We start from the raw sequence: 20,835 nt of genomic DNA on the forward strand, positions 1-20,835 counted from the left end.
GATGAGAAAAACCGTCAGGTTTTTTCCCTGATGACTGGATGTGTAAATCATTTGTGTAACTAAACTAGAGGGAGCTATTTTATCTAAAACTTCCTTGTTTTGCTGTACCCAACTGCCCATCCAAATGGTTTTCCTTTGAAATTTCTTATGCTGTGGCTGTGAAGTCCAAATGACCTCTGGAGAGTATTGAGACACTTGAAGCAGCTACTAGTTGACCTCTCAATATTGACTCTGTGTGGTGACATACAACTGGTGATGAGCAAATTAAGTTTGAAGTTGTGGTATTGCCATTTATTATTTGCTCCCTTACATGGGTTTTCTCATTGTCTGTCTTTAAGAGGATCTTCACAGTTTTCAATGTGTAAATGAAGATAAGTACTTAAGCATTGGCCATTTTCTGATGCTGTTCACATACTCACTTCTGTGTGTTTGGTGTAATTCCAGTGGGATGAAATATGCCATGGATGTTATTCTGTCATTTCTAAAAAATTCCAGTGAGGATTGTTGTGCTTTAAGTCATTGCCCTCTCTGTCAAGGTAACAAGAGAAGTTTCCTTGATTGAGGAGGGTTTCCTGCCTGAAGATGGAAGTGGCTGCATCATCGGTATGGAAGATCTTCCAGAGCAAGAGTGCATGTGTGTTGCTACAGCAGCTGGAGACATCCTGCTGTGCAATCTCAGCACAAAACAGGTAATGAGGCAGGAAGGGCAACAGTGCAGAGGGATTTCAAAGGAAAGGATCACACTGTTTTGGATACTTCAGGGGGCAGCTTTATGTTTATTACACACTAAGCTGTGGTTAGTCTCTCTTCTGATACAGAACCATAGAATCTTCTGAGGTAGAAGGGACCCATAAGGCTCATCAAGTCCAACGCCTGGCTCCACACAGGGCCAGCCAAGTCAGAGCATGGGACTGAGTGCATTGTACAGGCACTTCTTGAACTCAGCCAAGCTGGGTGCTGTGACCCCTTCCCTGGGGAGCCTGTTCTAGTGCCTGACCACCCTCTCAGTAAAGAGCCTTTTCCTAACATCCAACCTAAACCTCCCCTTGTCACAGCTTCATGCCATTCCCTTGGGTTCTATCCCTGGTCCCCAAAGAGAGGAGATTGGCACCTGTCCCTTTGTTCCCCCTCATTGGGAAGCCACAGACCACGATGAGGTCTCCCCTCAGCCTCCTTTTCTCCAGGCTGTACAAACCCAGGGACTTCAGCTTTTTTTCATATGGCAAATGGAGGCAATTTTTGTGGGAACCATGAGGAGGATTAAGGGCACAATATATGCTCCATAAAAGGACTAGAATTGAATCAGTGGCTTGCCTGTCCATAGCTCTAATTCCATATATTTGCTCAGCGGGCTGTTGACACACACCCAGGTGCACAAGATTCACTGGGTATTATTACAGAAATAGGTTGCTGCTGTGACTAGGTACTGAATAAATGATGGCTACCCTTTTGTTATTGCCAGTCAATACAGAACATGATGCTGACATAACTTCACTGAAGAGAGGAGAAAGTGTATGTTGTGCTTTAAAGAACATTTGGAATAAAAAAACCCTAGAAAACACTTAAAGGGAAATAAAAAATAGCTGAGTAAATGTCAGGAACTCAGATAGTACGTTTCTGCTTCTTCCTCAGTGCTAGATTTGTAAAATCTTCAGGAAGACACTTAAACACCATAGCAGCACCCTCTAAAATCTGCATCAGCTCCCACAATACCAGCCTAACAATGCAGTTGTAGGTAGGCATGAGATGACAGTGGTCTGTCTTGCTTGGCTGTCACGTGGTTATTTGCAGCTCACTTGTTTTGGCTCTTGCCTGGGTTTGATTTGCAGGTACCACCTAAATACACGAACAGCTGTATCTGAACAACAAGTCTGTTATTAAAACACATCATAAAGGAATAGAGATTGCAAGATATTTGATTTGTGAGATTTTTCTTGCACTGATTTGGGGTCAGAGTTGAGGCTTATCATTAGATCCTTTATTTCAAGGCTTTTTGACTTCCTAGTTGTAATCTTGTGGTGCAGTCTGAGCACCAAGAAAGAAGTCTTGAGGGTTAGTGATGCCTAGTCCCACTTTGTTTACCCGAGAAGATTGTGACATCCAAGCTTAATTCCTTGAATGGCATTACCTGGCTGTTTATCACAGTTGGTCTGCTCCATGGCTTTTGCAGATCAGGATAACAGTATGGCGGAAGTTCTCTGCCCTCTGCTGTTGCTTTTATACTCCCAGTGGCCCTGTAAAGCTGTCCCAGTTTTTAATGAATCTTGGTGCAGCTAATACAGTTGGTAAGTTCAGTGTGCACAAACACATCAGAGCTGTAACTGATACAGTTTCCTTTAATTGTGTGTTGGAATTCTTCAGGTAAGAACCATTATGTCTGTGTATTGTGACTTCAGTAGGATTGTCAATACAGCCACAGACCCCTCCGGGCTGTATTAGTATTAACTCTGTGCATGAGACTGAGGATTGCAGAATAAATGTCTTACTGAAACTGTGGGTGGTAGTTGATGCTAGTCTCTAATTTATGTGGGCTCTAACACATAAACCTGGGACCTTCTTTGGTTAGAAACGTCTCTTCTGTTTCATTCAACACAAAGGGTAAAGTAAGACTTGTTACTTTTCTTAGTAGGAGGTGATTTCTTTGTCTTGGTGACAGGACTGATTGCTTTTGTGCTGGGATGGAGCTGCTCTGGTTTTGCTGCATTTCTGTGGTGTTATTTTGGTCTTGTAGGTGGAATGTGTTGGAAGTGTGGACAGTGGCCTGAGTACCATGAGCTGGAGTCCCGACCAAGAGCTTGTTTTGCTTGTGACAGGTAAAGAGAACAGCCTGTAAGCTTTCTGCCTTTGGGGGGTGAAACTCACTGTACTAAATATGTAAACCACAGTTAAGTTTAAGATAGAAGAAGCAAAATACAAAGTTATGAAATTGGGGCTAAGACTTAAAAGACTTAAAGGAGGGAAAAGAAAAAAAAAAGAAAAACCACACTTGGTCCTATGTGTGAGGTTCAAGTTCGTGATCCAGGAGGTGCTTTGGTGATCCAAGCAGAAGCTGTTCAGACAGAAAAGCTGAGTTTTGTAGAACAGTAATTAGTACTTCAGATCTTCTAAGGAATTATATTCGATTTTGCCTCTAATACATAAAGACTCCTGCTTTATATCCCAATTTGTTTTCTTAGTAACAAAACCTGCTACTTTTTCTTTCGTAGGAAAATGTATGTGTCACTGGCTCCATTTAGCTACAGATGTCTCACCTGGAAAATAAAGTTATCCTCAAGTGAAACAGAATCACAGAATGCTTGAGGTTGAAAGGGAGCTCTGGAAATCACCTGCTCCAGCCTCCTTGCTCAGAGCATGTTACCTGGAGCAAGTAGCTGTGAACAGTGCTCAGTCAGGTTTTGGGTATCTTCAAGGATGGAGACTCCATAACCTCTGGAGGCATTCTGTTCCTGTCTGTGACCACCCTCACAGTAAAAAATTGATTTTTTTTATGTTTTAGTGGAATTTGTTGTATCTTGGTTTGTGCCTGTAGCCTCTTGTGCTGTTACTCAGCATCACTAACAGACTGGTTCTGTCTTTGCTGTACTCTGCCTCCCACATGAGATATTCACACACACTGATGAGGTTCCCCCTGAGCCCACTCTGCAGAAGAGTGAGCACAACCTTCTGGTGTAGCTGCTGGTTCTTCCTGTTCTGTGTCTTCTACAATCTTGCTGAAGGTCACAACCTCCAGGTCATTAATGAAGATGTTAAACATTGTCCCTAGTGTCCAGGGGCACACCAATGGCGACTGACCTCAGGCTGGGCTTTTTGCCACTGCTGACAGCAAGCTTTTCAGCTCAGCAGCTCAGCTGGCTTTCAGTCTGCTTCACTGTCCTTGTAACTATGCCATCCTTCATGAGTTTGCCTTGTGATGAGGCTATGTGAGACGGTGTCCAAAGCCCTATTAGAATCAAGAGTGACAGGTATTTATTTTGAGGGTGGAAATAACTTTTTAAGGTTAGACCAGGAAGTGTATTTTTGAAGAGACTTACAGACTTGTTTGGGTTGGAAGGGACCTTAAAGATCATCTAGTTCCAACCCCCTGCCATGTACTGGGACACCCTCTGCTAGCCCAGGGTGCCCAGAGCCCCACCTAGCCTGGCCTTGAACACTGCCAGGGAGGGGGCAGCCACAGCTTCTCTGGGCAACCTCTTTCACTGCCTCACCACCCTCACAGGGAAGAATTGTTTCTTGAGTCTTGGTGATTCGTGACAGTCAGCATGGCTTCAGCAGGGGCAAATCCTGCCTGATCAACCTAGTGGGTTTCTGTGATGGGGTGACTGCATCAGTGGACAGAGGAAAAGCAATGGATGTCATCTCTCTAGGCTTCTGTAAAGCTCTGTAGTGTCATACTACCATTAGAAATAGTTATGTTCAAGTCCATGACAGAACAATAGGATGATACAGGAGACCACTGAATTCATCCAGTGCATATACCATTGCCAATACTGTATTTAATGTTTACTCTCCAGGTCAGCAAACACTTATCATGATGACAAGGGATTTTGAACCAATTACTGAGAAGCAAATCCACCAAGACGAGTTTGGGGAAGGTGAGAGATGCACTGAAATGAAATTGTTAAAACTGATGTCACTGGTGTGTTGTAAGCATGTAGAAAGTAAGTAAATGGAGCTGAGCTTACTGGGCCCCAGGAAACATTTTGAACTGTAATGCTGCTGGGCAGTTGAAGGACAATGCCAGTATTTCACTTGAGTTTACACTGACAAGGAAGATCCCTGTACTAGAGGACTTCTGGATATTAAAATTTTCTGCGGGTTTCTAGAATTAAACTTGGATGGACGGTGTGGGTGGCTCGGAGCTGTGGTTGTGTTTACCACACTGCAGAGTAGTGCTGTTTGTCTTGCATCTTCCATTACAATTGTTTTTTTCTTCAGGAAAGTTTGTGGCTCTTGGCTGGGGTAAAAAGGAGACACAGTTCCATGGATCTGAGGGAAAACAGGCAGCGCATCGCAAACAGACGGTATTGTACTAGTTCTCTGATGTTAGGCACATGCTGTCTCTGGGAAAATGTATAAAGAGTTTCTGTTATTCCTGTGGTGCCAGTTTGCTGCTGCTTTTCTGGTAGCTGTCTTCATAGACTTCTGCTGCTTGCTTCTGTGGCTATCTGAAATCTAGCATTTCTATCCTCCTAATTCAAGGCAGCAACTGGGATTACTTAGGACTGTTCATACAGAGCTCAAAGCAAGATTTGGAAGTGCTAGTGCTTGCAGAGGTAAAGCCATCCTTAAATTAGCATGATTGATTTTGCTGAATGTGCTACATACTAAAGTGTTGATGTAACCAAGATAAATAGGGTGCTGTTTGGCTGAGAGCAGCAGAAATTACAGTAGCTTGAGCTCCCTGAAAGCAGTAATACAAGGATTTGATTTCCTTGTTTGGGTCTTGTTTTCACCGCTTTTTATTTTGTGAAAAGTCAGGTAGCTACAACATTCCACTGCTGGATATTCTTCGTATGCTTAAGTTTCAAAATCAAAACTGTCCAGCTGAAATCTGGCAAGCTAAAGTGCAGAGACATGAAATGCAGCCTGTTCCAGCTTTACCGTTAGGAGGGACGGGATGAGACTTGTCTGTATTTGAGAAAATAAGCCTAGTTTGATAAAATTAAACCTTTGCACAGCTCCCTTTTTATGTCTGTTCTCTTGGCAGGGGGTGGGGAAGAGGGTGTCCTGCATTGATCTTCAAAAAACCTGTTTGCCTTGAAGAGCACTGTTTATCCCAGCTTGTCTGCCACACAGGCTGCCTGATGGCGTGCCTTTCTTGCCTTTCTCCCTCCAAGGGGTTGGGACTCCAGGCATCAGCTACAAAGAATCCCTGATTCACCCTTGTGTCCAGCTTATGCACAGCTGATCTATAAGCAGAAATCCTTGTAGAGTGGAAGGATAGTATGTAATCATGTGAACAGATATATGCACTTGCAGGAGGAGCAGATTGAATTCAGAGACCATTTTAATTCCAGTATTTCCTAAAATAACATTCTGAGTAATGAATTTTTAGCTTTGCAGCCTTATGATTTTTTTAATGGATTGGTTACATGCCAAAGCTCTTGAAAGAGCGGGCTTAGCCATGCAGTCTGTTGAGACAAAGACAGCAGTTGCCTTTCCAAGTTGTGGTGCAGCTTTCTTTTGTGTGCCTTCAGGAAGTGTCCCCTGCCTCAGCCTGGGATGATGGCAGGCCCCGGGTGACGTGGCGAGGAGATGGGCAGTATGTCGCAGTGAGTGCTGTCTGTCCAGAGACAGGTATGGGACTAAACTTCTTTGAAACACCAACATGTGTTGCAAGTCTTCTTAAGCAGAAAGGAGGCTGTTTGTGGTCTCCTGGCCACTTCAGAGCAAGGCTGAGCTGAGCTAGTTAATTGATCTTCTCTCTTTTTTCCTTGTTCTCAGCAGCATTTTATAGACAGAATCTGTTGAACGCTTTCTTTGCACTTTGGTTTTCAGTGCAGTGAGAAGCCAGGAGTGGTCACTACTAAGCAGTTACTATCTGAACTGCTTCTTTCACCAGTGTTAAATCACCACTCAAACTCTAGGCAATCTCTGATGAGCTCCTAGTGCCAAATGTGTGAATCTGGGTTGCTGTACCCACTGTCCCTCATACTAGTAGTTTGGCCCTGAACACTTCTGTTTAAATGCTGGTAATTCTTTTCCCTAGGTTTTGCCCTAAGGCAAAAGAGGTAAAGAGTACATGTGTTTCTTTTAAGACTGTAACTGATGGTTTCCATAATAAATACTGCTGTACAGTTTTAAATGTGTTGGTAAACATATTGAACTGCACCAAATTGCACTGGTTTGGCTGCTAGTTTGGCTTTTTACCTTCATTACTTCTGATCAGGGTGTATCTTGCCTTTATAGGAAAATTTTAACACTTCTGTGGTGGAAGTTGGAGGTGGGGAAATTGCTATGACTGAGGTACATAAGCCAGAAATTCTTACTTAGTTTCTTTAGAGCTGCTCAGTTACTGTGAGAGAATGCCTGAGACAGAGCCAGTTCTTAGCCCGAAAGGCCTACAAGAGAAATCTTTTTGTTCATATGTATCTAAATTTCCTTTCTTTTATGAAATTAGAAAAACACGTTGCCAGGGCTGTCTTACACCTTCATCTCTCAACATGCAGGTGCCCGGAAGGTCCGCGTGTGGAACAGAGAGCTCGTGCTGCAGTCCACGAGCGAGCCTGTCTCAGGGCTACAGCAAGCGCTGTCCTGGAAGTGAGTAACAAAGCAGTCTGCCTGCTGCCAGCAGAGCACTGTGCTTTATTCCCTGGTCACAATCAATTGGTCAGCATCAATTTAATTTCTCCTGTGTGTATTTTTCCCAAAACTTGACAAAAGCTTCCTTCTGATCCAGTAGGAAAAAAGAGTAGCCCTTCAAAGTTTGGAAAGCCTAATACTACATTACATGTAGGAAGAAGGGATCTATTCTCTGCACAGTCTCATCTTCAACTTTTTTTGGACTCAGATTTATAAATAGGAACATTACAGGTCCTCACATTAACTTGTCTGTGTTGGACATGCGACTTGGAACAGTGCTGTGGAAAACACATCCTCTGCTGCCCTGTTCTTCATGTCTCTGGAGAAAAAGTGAGATGATTGGCTTCTAAAATAACAGTGATTATGTGAGCAACCACTTTTGTCTCTCTTTTTTAAAGGCCCTCTGGAAGCTTGATAGCATCCACACAAGAAAAACTCAATAGACATGACGTGGTTTTCCTGGAGAAGAATGGACTTCTTCATGGGGAGTTCACCCTGCCGTTCCAGAAAGGGCAAGTCAAAGTAAGTGCTGTGCCTGGGCTCCTTTAATTACAGTGTAATGGAAAGGAGCACTGGATCTTTCCCAGATTCTAGGAGGAAGTTTTTAACTTCACACTTAGCACTGGGGCTAATGGAAAAAATTACCTGAAAAGAAAACAATGACAAAGCCTGTGAAGAAAATGCAATGCCCTCTGTAAGCCTGTAGTGCAGAGGCAAGTACCATGGGATTGTATCCATGGGATGCTTCTTCACCAATTGCAAGAGTGAGGTGAAATACTTGCTTTATCATAAATAAGGGAAATGAGAAACTACAGCTAGGGTGTGACCTCAGCTTCTCTTTGGATGCTGAGAGGTCTTTTGCAGATGCTTCCTTAGCGCTAAGGAGAGCAGAGGGTGCACTGCTGTCATGTTTGTGGTTGTATCACCTCTTCAGCTGTGTGGAACTGCTGTGACAGGTTCTGCTTCGGGATGCCTTGCTCCAGCAGTTGAGAGATTTGCAATGCATGAGGGCTATGTCAGTATATTAACCCATGCACCTTACATTGCTGAAAATATGGAGAAATTCCTGGTCTTGCAGAACAGTTGGGAACATCCCCACCTTGCAGAAGCAACAATATCAGGAAGAGCCATGTTTGTTTCTACAGGTTAATGAACTGCTTTGGAATGCAGATTCTACAATCCTGGCTATATGGCTGGAAGACCTGAAGGTGGAAAACTCCAACCCAAACAACTATGGTGAGAGCTCAATGTGAAGCTCAGGCTCTTAGACCTGTCTGCAGATGTGGTTAGCAGCATGTATTCCTGTGCGAGCTGGGAGACACGGGGGAGGCTTACCTACAAGTGTCAGACCCTGTGCAGGTCAGGAAGAACTGATAGTTCAAACTACAAGAACTGAGCTCAAAGCATCTTCCAGGCTGCTGTAACTGGAAATTGTATTTATAGAATACTAAAAGTCTGAACCCTTGATGAAACATGGGTGCCTCCCCACTACAAGAGCTCAAAGAATGGTAGGGTTGACTCTTTTGCACAAAGTCTGTTGTTAAGTTTTCTTGTGCTGCATATTGCATGACACAGCCCATGGGCTGAAGGCTAGAACTATTATTTTAATTGCCCTTAACCCATGCCTAGAGGAGCAGTGGTGGTTGGGAGGGTTTGAGATGGGTCTGAAGTAGTAGTAACCATTTGTGTTTCTATAGTTCAGCTGTGGACCTCTGGAAATTATCACTGGTACCTGAAGCAAAGTCTGCATTTTGGTAGCTTGGAGGAAAATCACTTGGTGTCTCTGCAGTGGGACCAAGAGAACCCATACAGGCTGCATGTACTCTGCCAGGGTTGGCAGTACCTCTGCTACGACTGGCATTGGACCACAGACCGTGGGATGGGGGAGAATAGCCAACACATGGCAAATGTGGCTGTCATAGATGGAGGTAAGCAGTGGGACTGCTTTGCAGCTCTAGGGTTAGAAGAGGTGGCATAGCTTTTTGGATGCAGGCTGGATGTGATTAAGATCTTTCTTCTGTTAGCTGCTGTTTCTAAAAAGCTATTAGTGAGGGTTAACTACTGTGGTTAACTACTAAGGGCACAGCAACTGTATTTCCCTGTGACGTTGTTCATTCTTGGAGAGCCTCACTAACATTTGCACTGATTTACAGTTTGTTGGGTTTTTTGTCTTGTCTTACACAGATAAAGTACTTGTCACAGCATTCCAGCATGCTGTGGTGCCTCCACCCATGTGCACCTATGAGCTCCAGCTGCAACAGGCAGTTAATCAGGTTGCATTTCACACAGATCCCAAATGTGGATGTATTGCTATCCTGGATGCTGATAACAGGATCTCTGTTTACAGATATGGTGAGAGCATGTTGCACTGTCTTGTTCAATGAACCTCTCTGTCCCTGAAGGTGGTACCCAGAGGAACTAGTAGAGTGATGGTCAGTGAAGCCTTCTAGTAGTCAAGAGTGGAGATCTGTTTCACCTGTGGGTTCAAGCTCAGTTCTCTTATCTGCAGTAGTTTGAGTGGCACAAGAGCATTTTGATGGTGCATTGGTTTTGTGAGAAGGCAGAGCTCAGCACTTGGCTATGGGCTTATGCTGGTAATACCCCCCTGCCTGGCTTTGGCTTCAGCAGGGTGCAGCAAGTGATATCTTGTATGATCTGTTCTGATGGCATGTTGCTGATTACCACTGGAAGTGTCTGGGAATAGCCACCTAGGGCCTATCTGAGGCACCTGGCACTTCCCAAAGCAGTCCTATATACAGTGCCATAGTCATTGTGCTGTAAGACAAAGACTTGCTGCTGAGTTTTTTACTGTGACATTACAGTGTAACTGTGTTCCTCAGGGTAAATGTTAATGAGGATTAAGCATTCGCTGTACCTGTAGGGATGGTATCTTCTGACTTTTAGGTCATTTCCTGTGGCATCTACTTCTTTATAAGACTAAAGTTGGAAAGGGGTTCTCTTGTCAGGATCTCTGAACTCTGCTTTGCTTTGTGTTTGCTAGGACAAAGCACAATTAATGACCCCACTGTCAGGTTTGGAGCTGTAGGTGGAAATGGATTTAAAGCAGCTGTGGAAACACCATACCTGGATAAAACCTACAGGTAATATAGAACTAGTGCAGCTGTGGTGGGGACAAAAGGATAGTGCCTGGCTTGGATGTTTTTAGAGGTCACAGCTTTGACCACTTGGTTCAAGATTTTGAAGATAACCTGGTTTCCTTGTGCTGACACTGTGGCTGCACCTACTGCTAAGGATTAGGCAGCACAGTGGGCACATTATCTGCCCTTGATATAGTGGGATCATGACTGTTAATGACAGCACTGAGGTAGCCTTTCCTGTGCCTGGTGCTCTTGGCATGGAGATGCTGCACTCTCTGCTCCTGCTACCAGAGCCAGGGAATGGCTGTGCAGTGCTCAGGCCCATGGCACACTGAGCAACAGAGCAGCTTGCATGGGAGCAACAGTGACAAGAAAAAAAAAAGACAAAACCTCATCTTGCTCTACATTCCTGCACACAGTTGGCATGGGAGCAGTGCTGCCTAGGGAAAACAAATGGCACTCCCTGGGCCCTGTCATTTATCTCTAACCCAGGATTCGTGCTGTAAGTGACTGCATGTGCACTGGAGCCCTCCTAGCCATGCTGTGTGTCTGCACTGTCCCTTGGAAGACCTTTGCCTCTCCAGTGATGTGGCCTACCAAAATCAGGTTCTATTTGCTTCCTAGTCTCTTTATTTTGTGACAGAGTTGACGTGGGCAGTGACAACAATGAAGTGAATCCTCTGGGGCTTCGATTTCTCACCTGGCTGCCGGATGACAGCTTCCTGGTGGTTGCTCAGGGTCAGCATGCTGCTCAGTCTGTCCTTCACCACCTGACTGCTGTGCCTCATACACCTGGAGCTGAAGAAGAGCACCTGAATTTACGGTACTAGAGACAGTTGTGGGTGAAGTCAGAGCACCTCTGGATCATACCTAGCATCAGCTAAGTCTTCCAGGAGGTGCTCAGCCTGGAGGCTGTGAGTTGGGGAATTTGCCTCTCTTCCTGTAGGGGAACCAAATACCTCTTGAAGACTGGTAGCCCTTGTTGCTGCTGTCCTCACTTACTGGGCTTTGTGCATTCAGTTGAACTAAAACCAGATCACAAAAGGAAGATGCCTGAGGCAGAGATCTGCTTCAGAAAAGGATCTTGGGAGTTCCTTTCTGTAGCCCTCACACAGCAGAGACAGACTGATTTATGCATGAACTGTAGATTAGAGCAAAATTGTGTAAGTATGCAGGCAGCACCTAGAGAACTTAGGCAGATGCCTGTTGGCTGGATTTGTTGGTGCTCTGGTGCCAGTATCAGCTGGTACAGATGTGAAAAGACTGCAGAAGATCCTTGCATGGACAAGGGCATCTGTCCATCCCAGAGGTGTGCATAGTTTCATCTGGTCACAAGAAATGCAGGGTTCAGGTGTCAGATATATCTCCTGTGACTGATGTTCTGTGTCTTCCTCCAGGTTCTCTGTGCCTGTAGATGGAGAAGTGATCAGTCTGTGCTGCAGCCCAGTCAACAAAACTGTAGCTCTGCAGCTGGCTGACAGACGGATCCTGAAATATTTCTGGGGTAAGTTGGGCCCTATTAAAGTGCCTGGTCTGAGGTGTAGTAGTTATTGCAGATCTCTCAGAAAGTTTAATGAGGTGATTTGGCTTTCAGGGGCACAGCTGACTCTTGCTAGTCCTGCCCTTCGTGCTCTCTGTGCTCCCAGAAATGGGCCAAATCTGTGTCAGAAAGCAGTTAATGTTATTGAGAAGAATAGTTCAGCCTTCATGGCTTGAAAAGATGATGACTGGCTTAGTGACCTCAGAAGTGCTGACTGTCATGCCGTGTCCGTGGCACCTGCTCCTCAGTGGAATAAAGGTGCCACTGACCCCCTAGACCTTCTGCACCCTGGACTTCTGTGTCAGATAGTGCAGCTTATGCCCAGCTCTGGTTTTCTTGAGATACATGTCATGTGATTGCAATGTCTAAATCTTTGGCTGGAAAAAAATTCGATCTTCTTCACTCTCCAGAGGCTTCTCCTCCAGCCCTGAGACCCTGGCGGACGAACAGCGGCTCTGCTGTTCAGTTCCCCCAGCCTTGCGCGCAGACCGCTGTCACGAGGATCAGTGGTGAAGTAAGTCAGACTGTGTGAGTTAACCTGGTTGTTCTGTCAAATGTACCCCATGATCCTCTGCCCAGGCTACAGCCATACAACATACTGCAACCTGTGGCCCTGTGCAGACGTGACAGCATATCTTTCCTTGTCTTCTTGGGCATTTCTGGTGGCTTGCAGTTAGCACCCAACCTCCCCACTCTGTGAATACACTGAGTGATGTAAAATTTCCTGCAGTTACTGCCCTGCTCTTTTCAAAAACAGCATTTTGCTTTGTCTGAACTGACCCTGCATAGCTAGTGTGGCTGCACTTAGTTACTGAAGATCTACTGTTCTGGTGGTGGTGGTGGTATCTTGAGAGTTACAACAGGTTAAGGAACAACGAGCTATTTTGCTGGTGGTTTCAGGATTGCTTTCCTTCAGCCTGTATCCAGGTGAATGCTGTACAGAGTTGATTGCTTTCCTCTGTACCAGTGCTTTTCCTCTGGTATTTTGGACCAATAGCTGCTGTATAAAAATCTAAATTATCTGGCATGGTTTCTGCACCTATTATATTGTTATACAGCTACACATACAGGGTAGACCATGCTAGATTTCCAGCCAGAAGTGTTTAAAGACACTTAAGTAAGCCCTCCTGGTATAGAGGTTGCATGATTTCTGTCCAGCTCTTAAATAATTCATGTGAGGTACTCAGTGTTGCAAAAGACCAGAGGCTGCAACACTTGATAGCTTATACTTGTCATCCTTTTTATTTACAGGAGGTGATCTTGGGCCTTACGGATCGATGTCGATTCTTTGTTAACGATACTGAGGTACCAACACTTTTGCCCCTCGTTACATCCCGTTTTCCTCTGCCAAAGGCAGCTTTCCTGTTGCACTCTATGCAGTGGTAAATGTAATTTCTCTACAGGTTGCTTCCAACATCACCTCATTTGCAACATACAATGAGTTTTTGTTGGTGACAACCAGCTCCCACACCTGTCAATGCTTCTGCTTGAAGAACACATCAGTGAAAGGTAAAGGCAGCTTTAGCTGCCTGCTGCTGCTTTCCCATTACCACTGTCTTGGAACCACAAGATGTCCCCATTTTTCACATCCAAACCTGCTGTATTTGGGTCATCTGAAGAAACTGCTTAAGAAATGGAGGAAGAGAGCTGCTTTCAAAAATCCTCCTAGGAATCATTATTTGTCCTGTGGTTGTTACTCTTTTACTGTTTTCAACAGCTTAGCCCTGCATTCCCCCTCCCCTCCACATTTGAGGAAAAAAAAAAGTCAAGGAGAAGGCTGTGTGCTATTTGAGGGTGTTATAAAAAAGGGATCCCAGTGGAAAGTGTTTCTCATGGTATCTTCTTATGAGAGTGGTGATTAGTCTGAGAAGGACAGAATGACATCTTAATCATCCTTTGCATCTTTCACTGCCCCTCTCTCAGTTGAGCTTTGTGATCCTGTTGTATAGAGGGCATGTCTTTACTCTGTGTACTGCAGTGCTTAGCACTCTTCCTGTATGGAATCGATGGAGATCAGGGGTGTATTGCTGACTCAGCACAACCTTGCAGGGCCACATAGGAAAGCCTGACTGTGGCACTGTGCTGCAGTGTGCCATGTGTGCTGATAAATGTGCTGTCTTCAGCTCTTCAGGCTGGCCTGAGCAGTGCTGCCACACCCAACAGCGAGACCCTGCGTAAGGTGGAGCGAGGTTCACGGATCGTCACTGTGGTGCCCCAGGACACAAAGGTGGTATTGCAGGTCAGTGTCTGCTGAGGTCTGGGGGGGGAGGAGGGGATGGGGGGATGTCTCAGTGGGCAGCTGGTCAAGCTGCGAACAATGTATGCAGTGCTATAAAGCTGCTGCCCTGTACTGCTGCCACACAGCACCACAGGAATCAGCTGCCCGGCTGGATGCAGAGGGAATTTCAGCATGCCTGTGGGAGTTAAGTTCAGCACAGGCAGCTGGGTATGTGCAGAACTGAGAAGTGCTATTCCAGTTCCTAATAACTGATGTCACATAGTGCTACATATTGTGGCCTCTCACAGTGAATCTCAGGCTCACCTCATGGTACTTGCTGTATTTGCTAGCAGCCCTCTGTTAGCCTTGCCACTAAGTATGTCTGAAGTGCTGAGCTTGCTCTTGAGAGGTTCACAGAACAGAGAAGGATGTCACTGGAGGTGCATCAGCCAACATCCTGCTCAAAGCAGTGCTAACCTGAAAGTTTCATCAGGTTGCTCTGGGTCTGGGCCAGCTGAGTGGAATCTAGCCTGCTGAGGAAGGAATGGTTTTGACCTGAGAGCATTTTCAGGTATTTTCCCACAGTTGTTGAAATTGCATGTCCTTTGAAGTGAATAAACAAGCCCATGCACCTGCAAGTAGCAGACAGGCCTAGAAAATTGGCCAGTTTTCATTTTGTCTTTGATACAGGCAGAGCAACTACAAGTAAATAATTATGTGGATCTTGTGTTATAGATGCCAAGAGGAAATCTGGAGACTGTTCACCACCAAGCTCTGGTTCTTGCCCAGATTCGGAAGTGGCTGGACAGGTAAAAGGCACTGGTCTATTCTGGTCTTCCCTTCCCCCATCTGAGCTGTTAGAGGCTGGCTGGTCTGATTTTGCTGTGCTAGAGAAGGAAGAGTAGCTAAACTCAAAGGAATTGACTTTGTTAGTGGGAATGAAACTGATCCTGAGGCTATGAACTAAAAGTCCAGCTTTCAGCAGTCCCAGGAGCCTCTCACTTTTACCACTGAAGGTGGTGCGTACTGAGATTGTGGGTAGAAGAAATCTTCATGTTACTTCATTCTCTAGATGTGTCAGCCACTTTGTGATGAAACTTGCTGTTTCATGCTTTATTTGTGTAATTGATTTGCACTGGAGTTTTCTGAAGCAGAAGTTATCCGTTAGATTGAAATGTAGCTCTCTGAGGAAAGGATAAAAATAATGCAAGGACTATATTGTTTCCTCAGCCTGGCATGGTGGTCTGTCCTAATGCAGAAACTGGTAATGAGCAGGGTTGACCTTGCATGTTTTTTCTGTAAGGCAATCTACACAGCTTACTGCCTAGGTTATTCCACCCCCAGGAGGTCTGTGCTTACCTCTAGTCAGTTACCTTTCTTTGCAAATACTGCACCTACCCACTATTTACACTGTCCCACTCAACTCATTCCTCCAGGCTTATGTTCAAGGAAGCGTTCCATTGTATGCGGAAGCTGCGAATCAACCTCAATCTTCTCTACGACCACAACCCCAAGGCAAGTATCCCCAGTTCTGTTTTGGGTTTACCCACATCTGTTTAGCCTGGAATCCATTGGCATTGAACAGTGGGCTCAAGAGTAGGTGGTGCTGTCAGTTCTGCTTTCAGCAGCCGTGGCTGCTCTGCACTGCTGCATTCTCATGCAGGCACATCACATTTAGCGTTATCTTCATCTTTTATATTCAGAGAAGGCCTTTGAGTTTTCCTTGTACTTAAAGTACTTGTTCAGAGTAACAGTAGTAATTCTCTTGTTCATTTCAGGTGTTTGTGGAAAATGCAGAAACCTTTATCAAGCAAATAGATTCTGTGAACTATCTCAACTTGTTTTTCATGGAACTGAAGTAAGTATAACTCTGCAAATGTAAGCATGCAGGTAATCAGTGCCAGTATGTTGTTTTGTCAAAGTACTGGCAGTTTTTCAGTATCAGTGCAAGGAGTCAGTCAGAATTCTGGCGTGTTGAGTAAGCTCAGTAATTTCAGGGACAATCAGTGTGTGGTAAATGTGAACAGAGAAAGTTGTGTTCCTTCATAAAGAGGAGCCTGAGGGCAAGATACTTGTTTAGATTCCCAAATCAGGTCCCCTGACTTCTTTATCAGATCTTGAGTGGCAAGAGGCCTTAGGGCATCGGTAGCTTCAGGATTTCTCAAGCTTGCTCAGTCAAAATATTGCTCATGAGCTGGAGCTGTCACTTAGCTGTTCTATTTTTTGTTTTGACCTGACTTTAAAGCTTTGTCTAGAAATAAAAGCAAATGGCTTAGTTTTCAAAGTGCTCAGCATCTCCATAGTGGATTTAGTCTTGAAAATTAAAATACTGCCTTCTGGTTTTTTTTATGCCAATAAAATAGTTCTTATGCCAGTTTTTTTCCAATGCTTCTCTTGGCTGAGAATCAGTTGAGACAAATTTGAGAGCTTTCTGGTCATGTGACAGGTTGTGTGTCAATACTGAGTGACTTATGACCTGTTTTGTTGAGCAGTTATTTTCTGCATGCATTTGCATTTCTTAATGTTGTTGTATCTGTGCTGGGCTGTGTGATGGACTGTGCTGGAATTCACAATATCTGTTTTTATTTAGAGAAGAAGATTTCACAAAGAGTATGTACCCATCTCTGAATGGTAGCAGTAGTGCTCTGCCAGACCAGCATCCTCATCAGAAGAAAGTAAACCTCATATGTGATGTGATGAGAGTTGCCATGGAACACATTGACCCTCAAAAGTGAGTATTTTGTTAGTGTAGTTGAAGGAACCATTAGAGAATTCCAGTAAGTAATTTCCAGAAAATAAAGCTGTCCTTGGATTGAGAGCAGCCCTGAGGAAGGAGCAGTTGGGGGTGTTGGTTAACAAGAAACTCAACGTGAGCCATCAGTGCGTGCTTCCAGCTCAGAAAGCTGCACCAAAACCAGTGTGACCAGCAGGCCAAGGGAGGTGATCACATCCCTCTCTTCTCTTGTGAGACTCCACCTGGAGTGCTGCATCCAGCTCTGGGGTCTGCAGGCCAAGACAGACATGGAGCTGATGGAGCGAGTTCCAGTGAGGCCACAAAGATGATGAGAGGCTGGAGCACCTCTCCTGTAAGGGCAGGTTGAGAGGGTTGGGCTTGTTCAGCCTGGAGAAGAGGAGGCTCTGAGGAGACCTTTACTGAAGGGGCTACAGGAAAGCTGGGGGGGTGCTTTTTGCAAGAGCATGGAGTGACAAGACAAGGGGTAATGGCCTTATGCTGAAGGAGGGGAGATTTGGATTAGGTACAAGGAAACATTTCTTCCCTGTGAAGGGAAGTGAGTCCCTGGCCCAGCGATGCTGTGGCTGCCCCTTCCCTGGAAGTGTTCCAGGCCAGGTTGGGTGGGGCTTTGGGCACCCAGGTCTAGTGGAGGGTGTCCCAGCCCATGGCAGGGGGGGTGGAACTGGAACCCAAACCGTTCTATAATCCTTAGTATCACTTATTTTGCTTCAGGTCCCCTGAGGTAAACCTGTGCTCCACAAAACTTAGGTAGCCATACCTTCCATCTGCTGAGGATACTGTCCTGAAAACCATAACATCTAATAATTCCATCTAATAGCAAAGCATTTTTTTACTACAAGAATTACAGTAACAGATGCAGGATGCTTGTAAGTGTTTTAAGAAATCCACTCAGTTTAGGAACAGTCTGTGGTGTGGGGGACAGAGTCATGAGCAAGATGGTCATCTCAGGGTGGGTGCCAGCTTTTTGGAGCAGCTGACCTTTTGGGAGGGTCTCAGCTGTTCCTTGAGACATGAATTACAAAAGTAATTAAATTTCTGAAATGCCACCTTTTTTGTAACCATCCTGCTTGATAAATCAACACCACACAGGGATAAAAAGTGGGAAAATAGGTTAATAATAGTGGTTAATGAAGCAGTGTTAAACTATTGGTAGCTTATATATGAAACAGTGGATAGAGGAGTTGCTGCTGAGTGGATGGTGGGCTGCTGTGGCACCCTGGAAATAGAGACACTTTTCAGCAAACAGTTTTAGAAAACAATGCATGCCCTTAGCTGGCAAAGCTATTCTGAAACAGTGTATCTGAAAAGTATGAAAGTGGAAATAACCTCCTAGGAGGCTTTTCTTCTGTAAAAATTACAATTTTCATGCCAGATTTAATTTGGAAAAGTCTGTCCAGCTATCTGAATTCTGAGAGGGGTGTTCTCTCTTCATTATGCTGGCTGGCGTGGTAAGGGAGCTCTTTCTACTGAAAACACACCTCCAGTGTTGTGACATGTTTTGGGAGGCATGCTGAGTAGAAAAACCATTCTGGTGTAGTCTCTTCTCTTCCCATTTTTCCTGCCTTCCTTTCAAATGACTGAAATACTCAAGTAGGTTGTTTTTCTCTAGAAACTGCATGAGTTGTGCTAAAATAGGAATAAGGCATGTTTCTGCCTTCCCCCTTTTTCATGTACTGCTTCTGTTTTCTTCAGATACTGCCTGTCGATACTGACAGCTCACGTGAAGAAGAGTCCTCCAGAACTGGAAATTGCTCTCCAGAAGGTTCATGATCTTCGAGGTGCTGTATCCAGGAGCTCAGTGGTTCTGAAAAGGGGTGGTTTGTGGGAGCTTTCACTGTTAGCTTGGTTAACCTTGGAAAGTATTTTAAGTATTTCATGGAAAATGGAGATGTGCTTGAACCTAGCTGTGTATTAATGAAGCAGCAGCACATCAGCTAAAGTACACTGCTGGACGTGCCCTCATCTCATATTTTATCTTAGTATGTCAGCAGATACCCCAGAGTTTCACCTTTCCAGTCAGAATCTGGTTTTCCCAGCATGGAATAGGTTCTCATTCTAGGTCCTGGTATCCAAAACTGACAACCTTTGCTTTTATTCTGTGCTGATAGTTCCAACGTGTCGCTGTTGCACACTGAACAGATTACTATGCTTGGACTGGTCCTTCAGGTTGCCCAGGAAAGGCAAAGTAACCCCTCCTGCAAGACAGAACGAGCTGTTAGCTTGATGGTTCCTATCCAGTGTCAAGGATGTGCCTGATAATGCATCCCTCCCTCAGAGCAGGCTTTCAGTGCTGGTGGTGTAACTGGTCATATACTTCTTTTTTACAGAAAGCACTATTCCAGAGGTCAGAGCTGTGAGTGCAGAGGAAGCACTGAAGTACCTGCTTTTTCTTGTGGATGTCAATGAATTGTATGATTATTCCCTGGGGACATACGATTTTGATTTAGTCGTCATGGTGGCAGAAAAGTCTCAAAAGGTCTCAACTTACAGTTCCAGCCAAGGAACTATTTTTCTGTGTTCCCAAAGGTGTTTTTGTAGTCTGTGTTTTCTCTACCTAGGCAGCATTCCTGGCTCAGAAGTCCTGTGTGTGCTTGGGTTGATGCTGGGAAGGTGGGATATCTCCGCATCCTTTAGTACTTCTTGAGCACAGCTTTGGGAACTTGCTAATGTGCGTGGTACAGTGGGTCTACGCTGGAGCATCACAGTGCAGCAGAGTAGCTCCAGGAGAGAGAGAGAGACTGTGGCTTGAAGCAGTGTGCCTGCTTCCCTTCACTGTGATTCTGTACTCCCTTGATGCCTGCTTGTTTGGTGGTGGCCATGATAATAGTGTGTGTCTTCCAGCTAGTTTAATTTGAAACCTCTGAGTGGAAATGCCCTATCTTCAGTGTTCCTAATGTAGCAGCAGAGCCTGTGATCTGTCAGTTACAACATTCCATTCATGTTAACAGTTATTATGATCTTTGGTTTGGGGGAAATTTATCATCTTCACAATTGCAATTGTATACATGATTATAGCTGATACAAAGCAATATTTTATATGATACGTAGCCTTGAATTTTCTTGGAATCATAGAATCACTTAGGTTGGAAAAGACCTTTAAGATCATGGAGCCCAACCACAAACCTAAAACTATCCACCACTACTCCATGTCCCAAAGCACCACATCTAAGCATCTTTTAAATATCCCCAGGGATGGTGACTCCACCACTTACCTGGGCAGCCTGGTCCAGTGCTTCACAATTCTTTTGGTGAAGTCATTTTTCCTCATATCCACTCTAAACCTCCCCTGGTGCAACTTGAGGCCGCTCCTCTTGTTCTATTGCCTGGGAGTAAAAAACAATACTCACCTGTCTACTGCCTCTTTTCAGGTAGTTGTAGAGAGCAATAAGGTCTCCCCTCTACCTCATTTTAAAGGACACCAGCCTTTAGATACTGCTGAAGTCCATGTGGGAGCCTGGTGATTTAAATTAGTCATTCCTGACAGGAGTACATATACAGAATTAATTATTTAAGGTGTTTTACACTTAAAAAAAAAAAAAGCCACCTTCTTTTCTGAGTGTTACCATACAATTTCAAATATAGGGCTGTGTGGTGATGAAGATGGGGGCAAATAAGGATCTTACCAGATTAGCTCAACTGTGGTTTTTATTATGCTTTGCAGGACCCAAAAGAATACTTGCCCTTCTTAAATAACCTCCGGAAAATGGAAACTAATTACCAGCGATATACAATAGACAGACACTTGAAGAGATACACAAAAGCTCTTGGGCATCTCAGCAAATGTGGTAGGTGTCCTGCACGTTCAGCATCTCTAAGGAGAAATTCTGCAGTGGAACATGTTCATTTTGTAGAGCCTTTCAGGGGAAATAGCTCAAGAAAGAAAGGACTACACAAGGTCATCTTTCCTCCTGGTAGTGCATGG

The 20,835-nt window shown here is 44.7% G+C and overlaps 1 protein-coding gene across 1 annotated transcript in view; it reads left to right on the forward strand.

The window, feature by feature from the left end:
* The window catches only part of ELP1 (elongator acetyltransferase complex subunit 1), a 34,588-nt gene that overhangs the window by 915 nt on the left and 12,838 nt on the right, over window positions 1-20,835 (forward strand). The window contains exons 2-25 of the mRNA XM_084278042.1: window positions 537-689; window positions 2,732-2,813; window positions 4,512-4,592; window positions 4,936-5,021; window positions 6,198-6,297; window positions 7,170-7,260; window positions 7,701-7,824; window positions 8,448-8,538; window positions 9,000-9,230; window positions 9,487-9,654; window positions 10,304-10,403; window positions 11,044-11,223; window positions 11,798-11,904; window positions 12,351-12,454; window positions 13,192-13,245; window positions 13,344-13,449; window positions 14,064-14,179; window positions 14,894-14,967; window positions 15,595-15,673; window positions 15,937-16,016; window positions 16,749-16,889; window positions 18,606-18,691; window positions 19,241-19,389; window positions 20,575-20,698. Of these exons, the coding sequence (XP_084134168.1) occupies window positions 606-689; window positions 2,732-2,813; window positions 4,512-4,592; window positions 4,936-5,021; window positions 6,198-6,297; window positions 7,170-7,260; window positions 7,701-7,824; window positions 8,448-8,538; window positions 9,000-9,230; window positions 9,487-9,654; window positions 10,304-10,403; window positions 11,044-11,223; window positions 11,798-11,904; window positions 12,351-12,454; window positions 13,192-13,245; window positions 13,344-13,449; window positions 14,064-14,179; window positions 14,894-14,967; window positions 15,595-15,673; window positions 15,937-16,016; window positions 16,749-16,889; window positions 18,606-18,691; window positions 19,241-19,389; window positions 20,575-20,698 (2,638 nt within the window). The 5' untranslated portion in view covers window positions 537-605. The remainder of the gene's footprint in view (window positions 1-536; window positions 690-2,731; window positions 2,814-4,511; window positions 4,593-4,935; window positions 5,022-6,197; window positions 6,298-7,169; window positions 7,261-7,700; window positions 7,825-8,447; window positions 8,539-8,999; window positions 9,231-9,486; window positions 9,655-10,303; window positions 10,404-11,043; window positions 11,224-11,797; window positions 11,905-12,350; window positions 12,455-13,191; window positions 13,246-13,343; window positions 13,450-14,063; window positions 14,180-14,893; window positions 14,968-15,594; window positions 15,674-15,936; window positions 16,017-16,748; window positions 16,890-18,605; window positions 18,692-19,240; window positions 19,390-20,574; window positions 20,699-20,835) is intronic.

Source organism: Gallinula chloropus (genome assembly GCF_964237585.1).
Source record: "Gallinula chloropus genome assembly, chromosome: Z".
NCBI lineage: Eukaryota > Metazoa > Chordata > Aves > Gruiformes > Rallidae > Gallinula > Gallinula chloropus.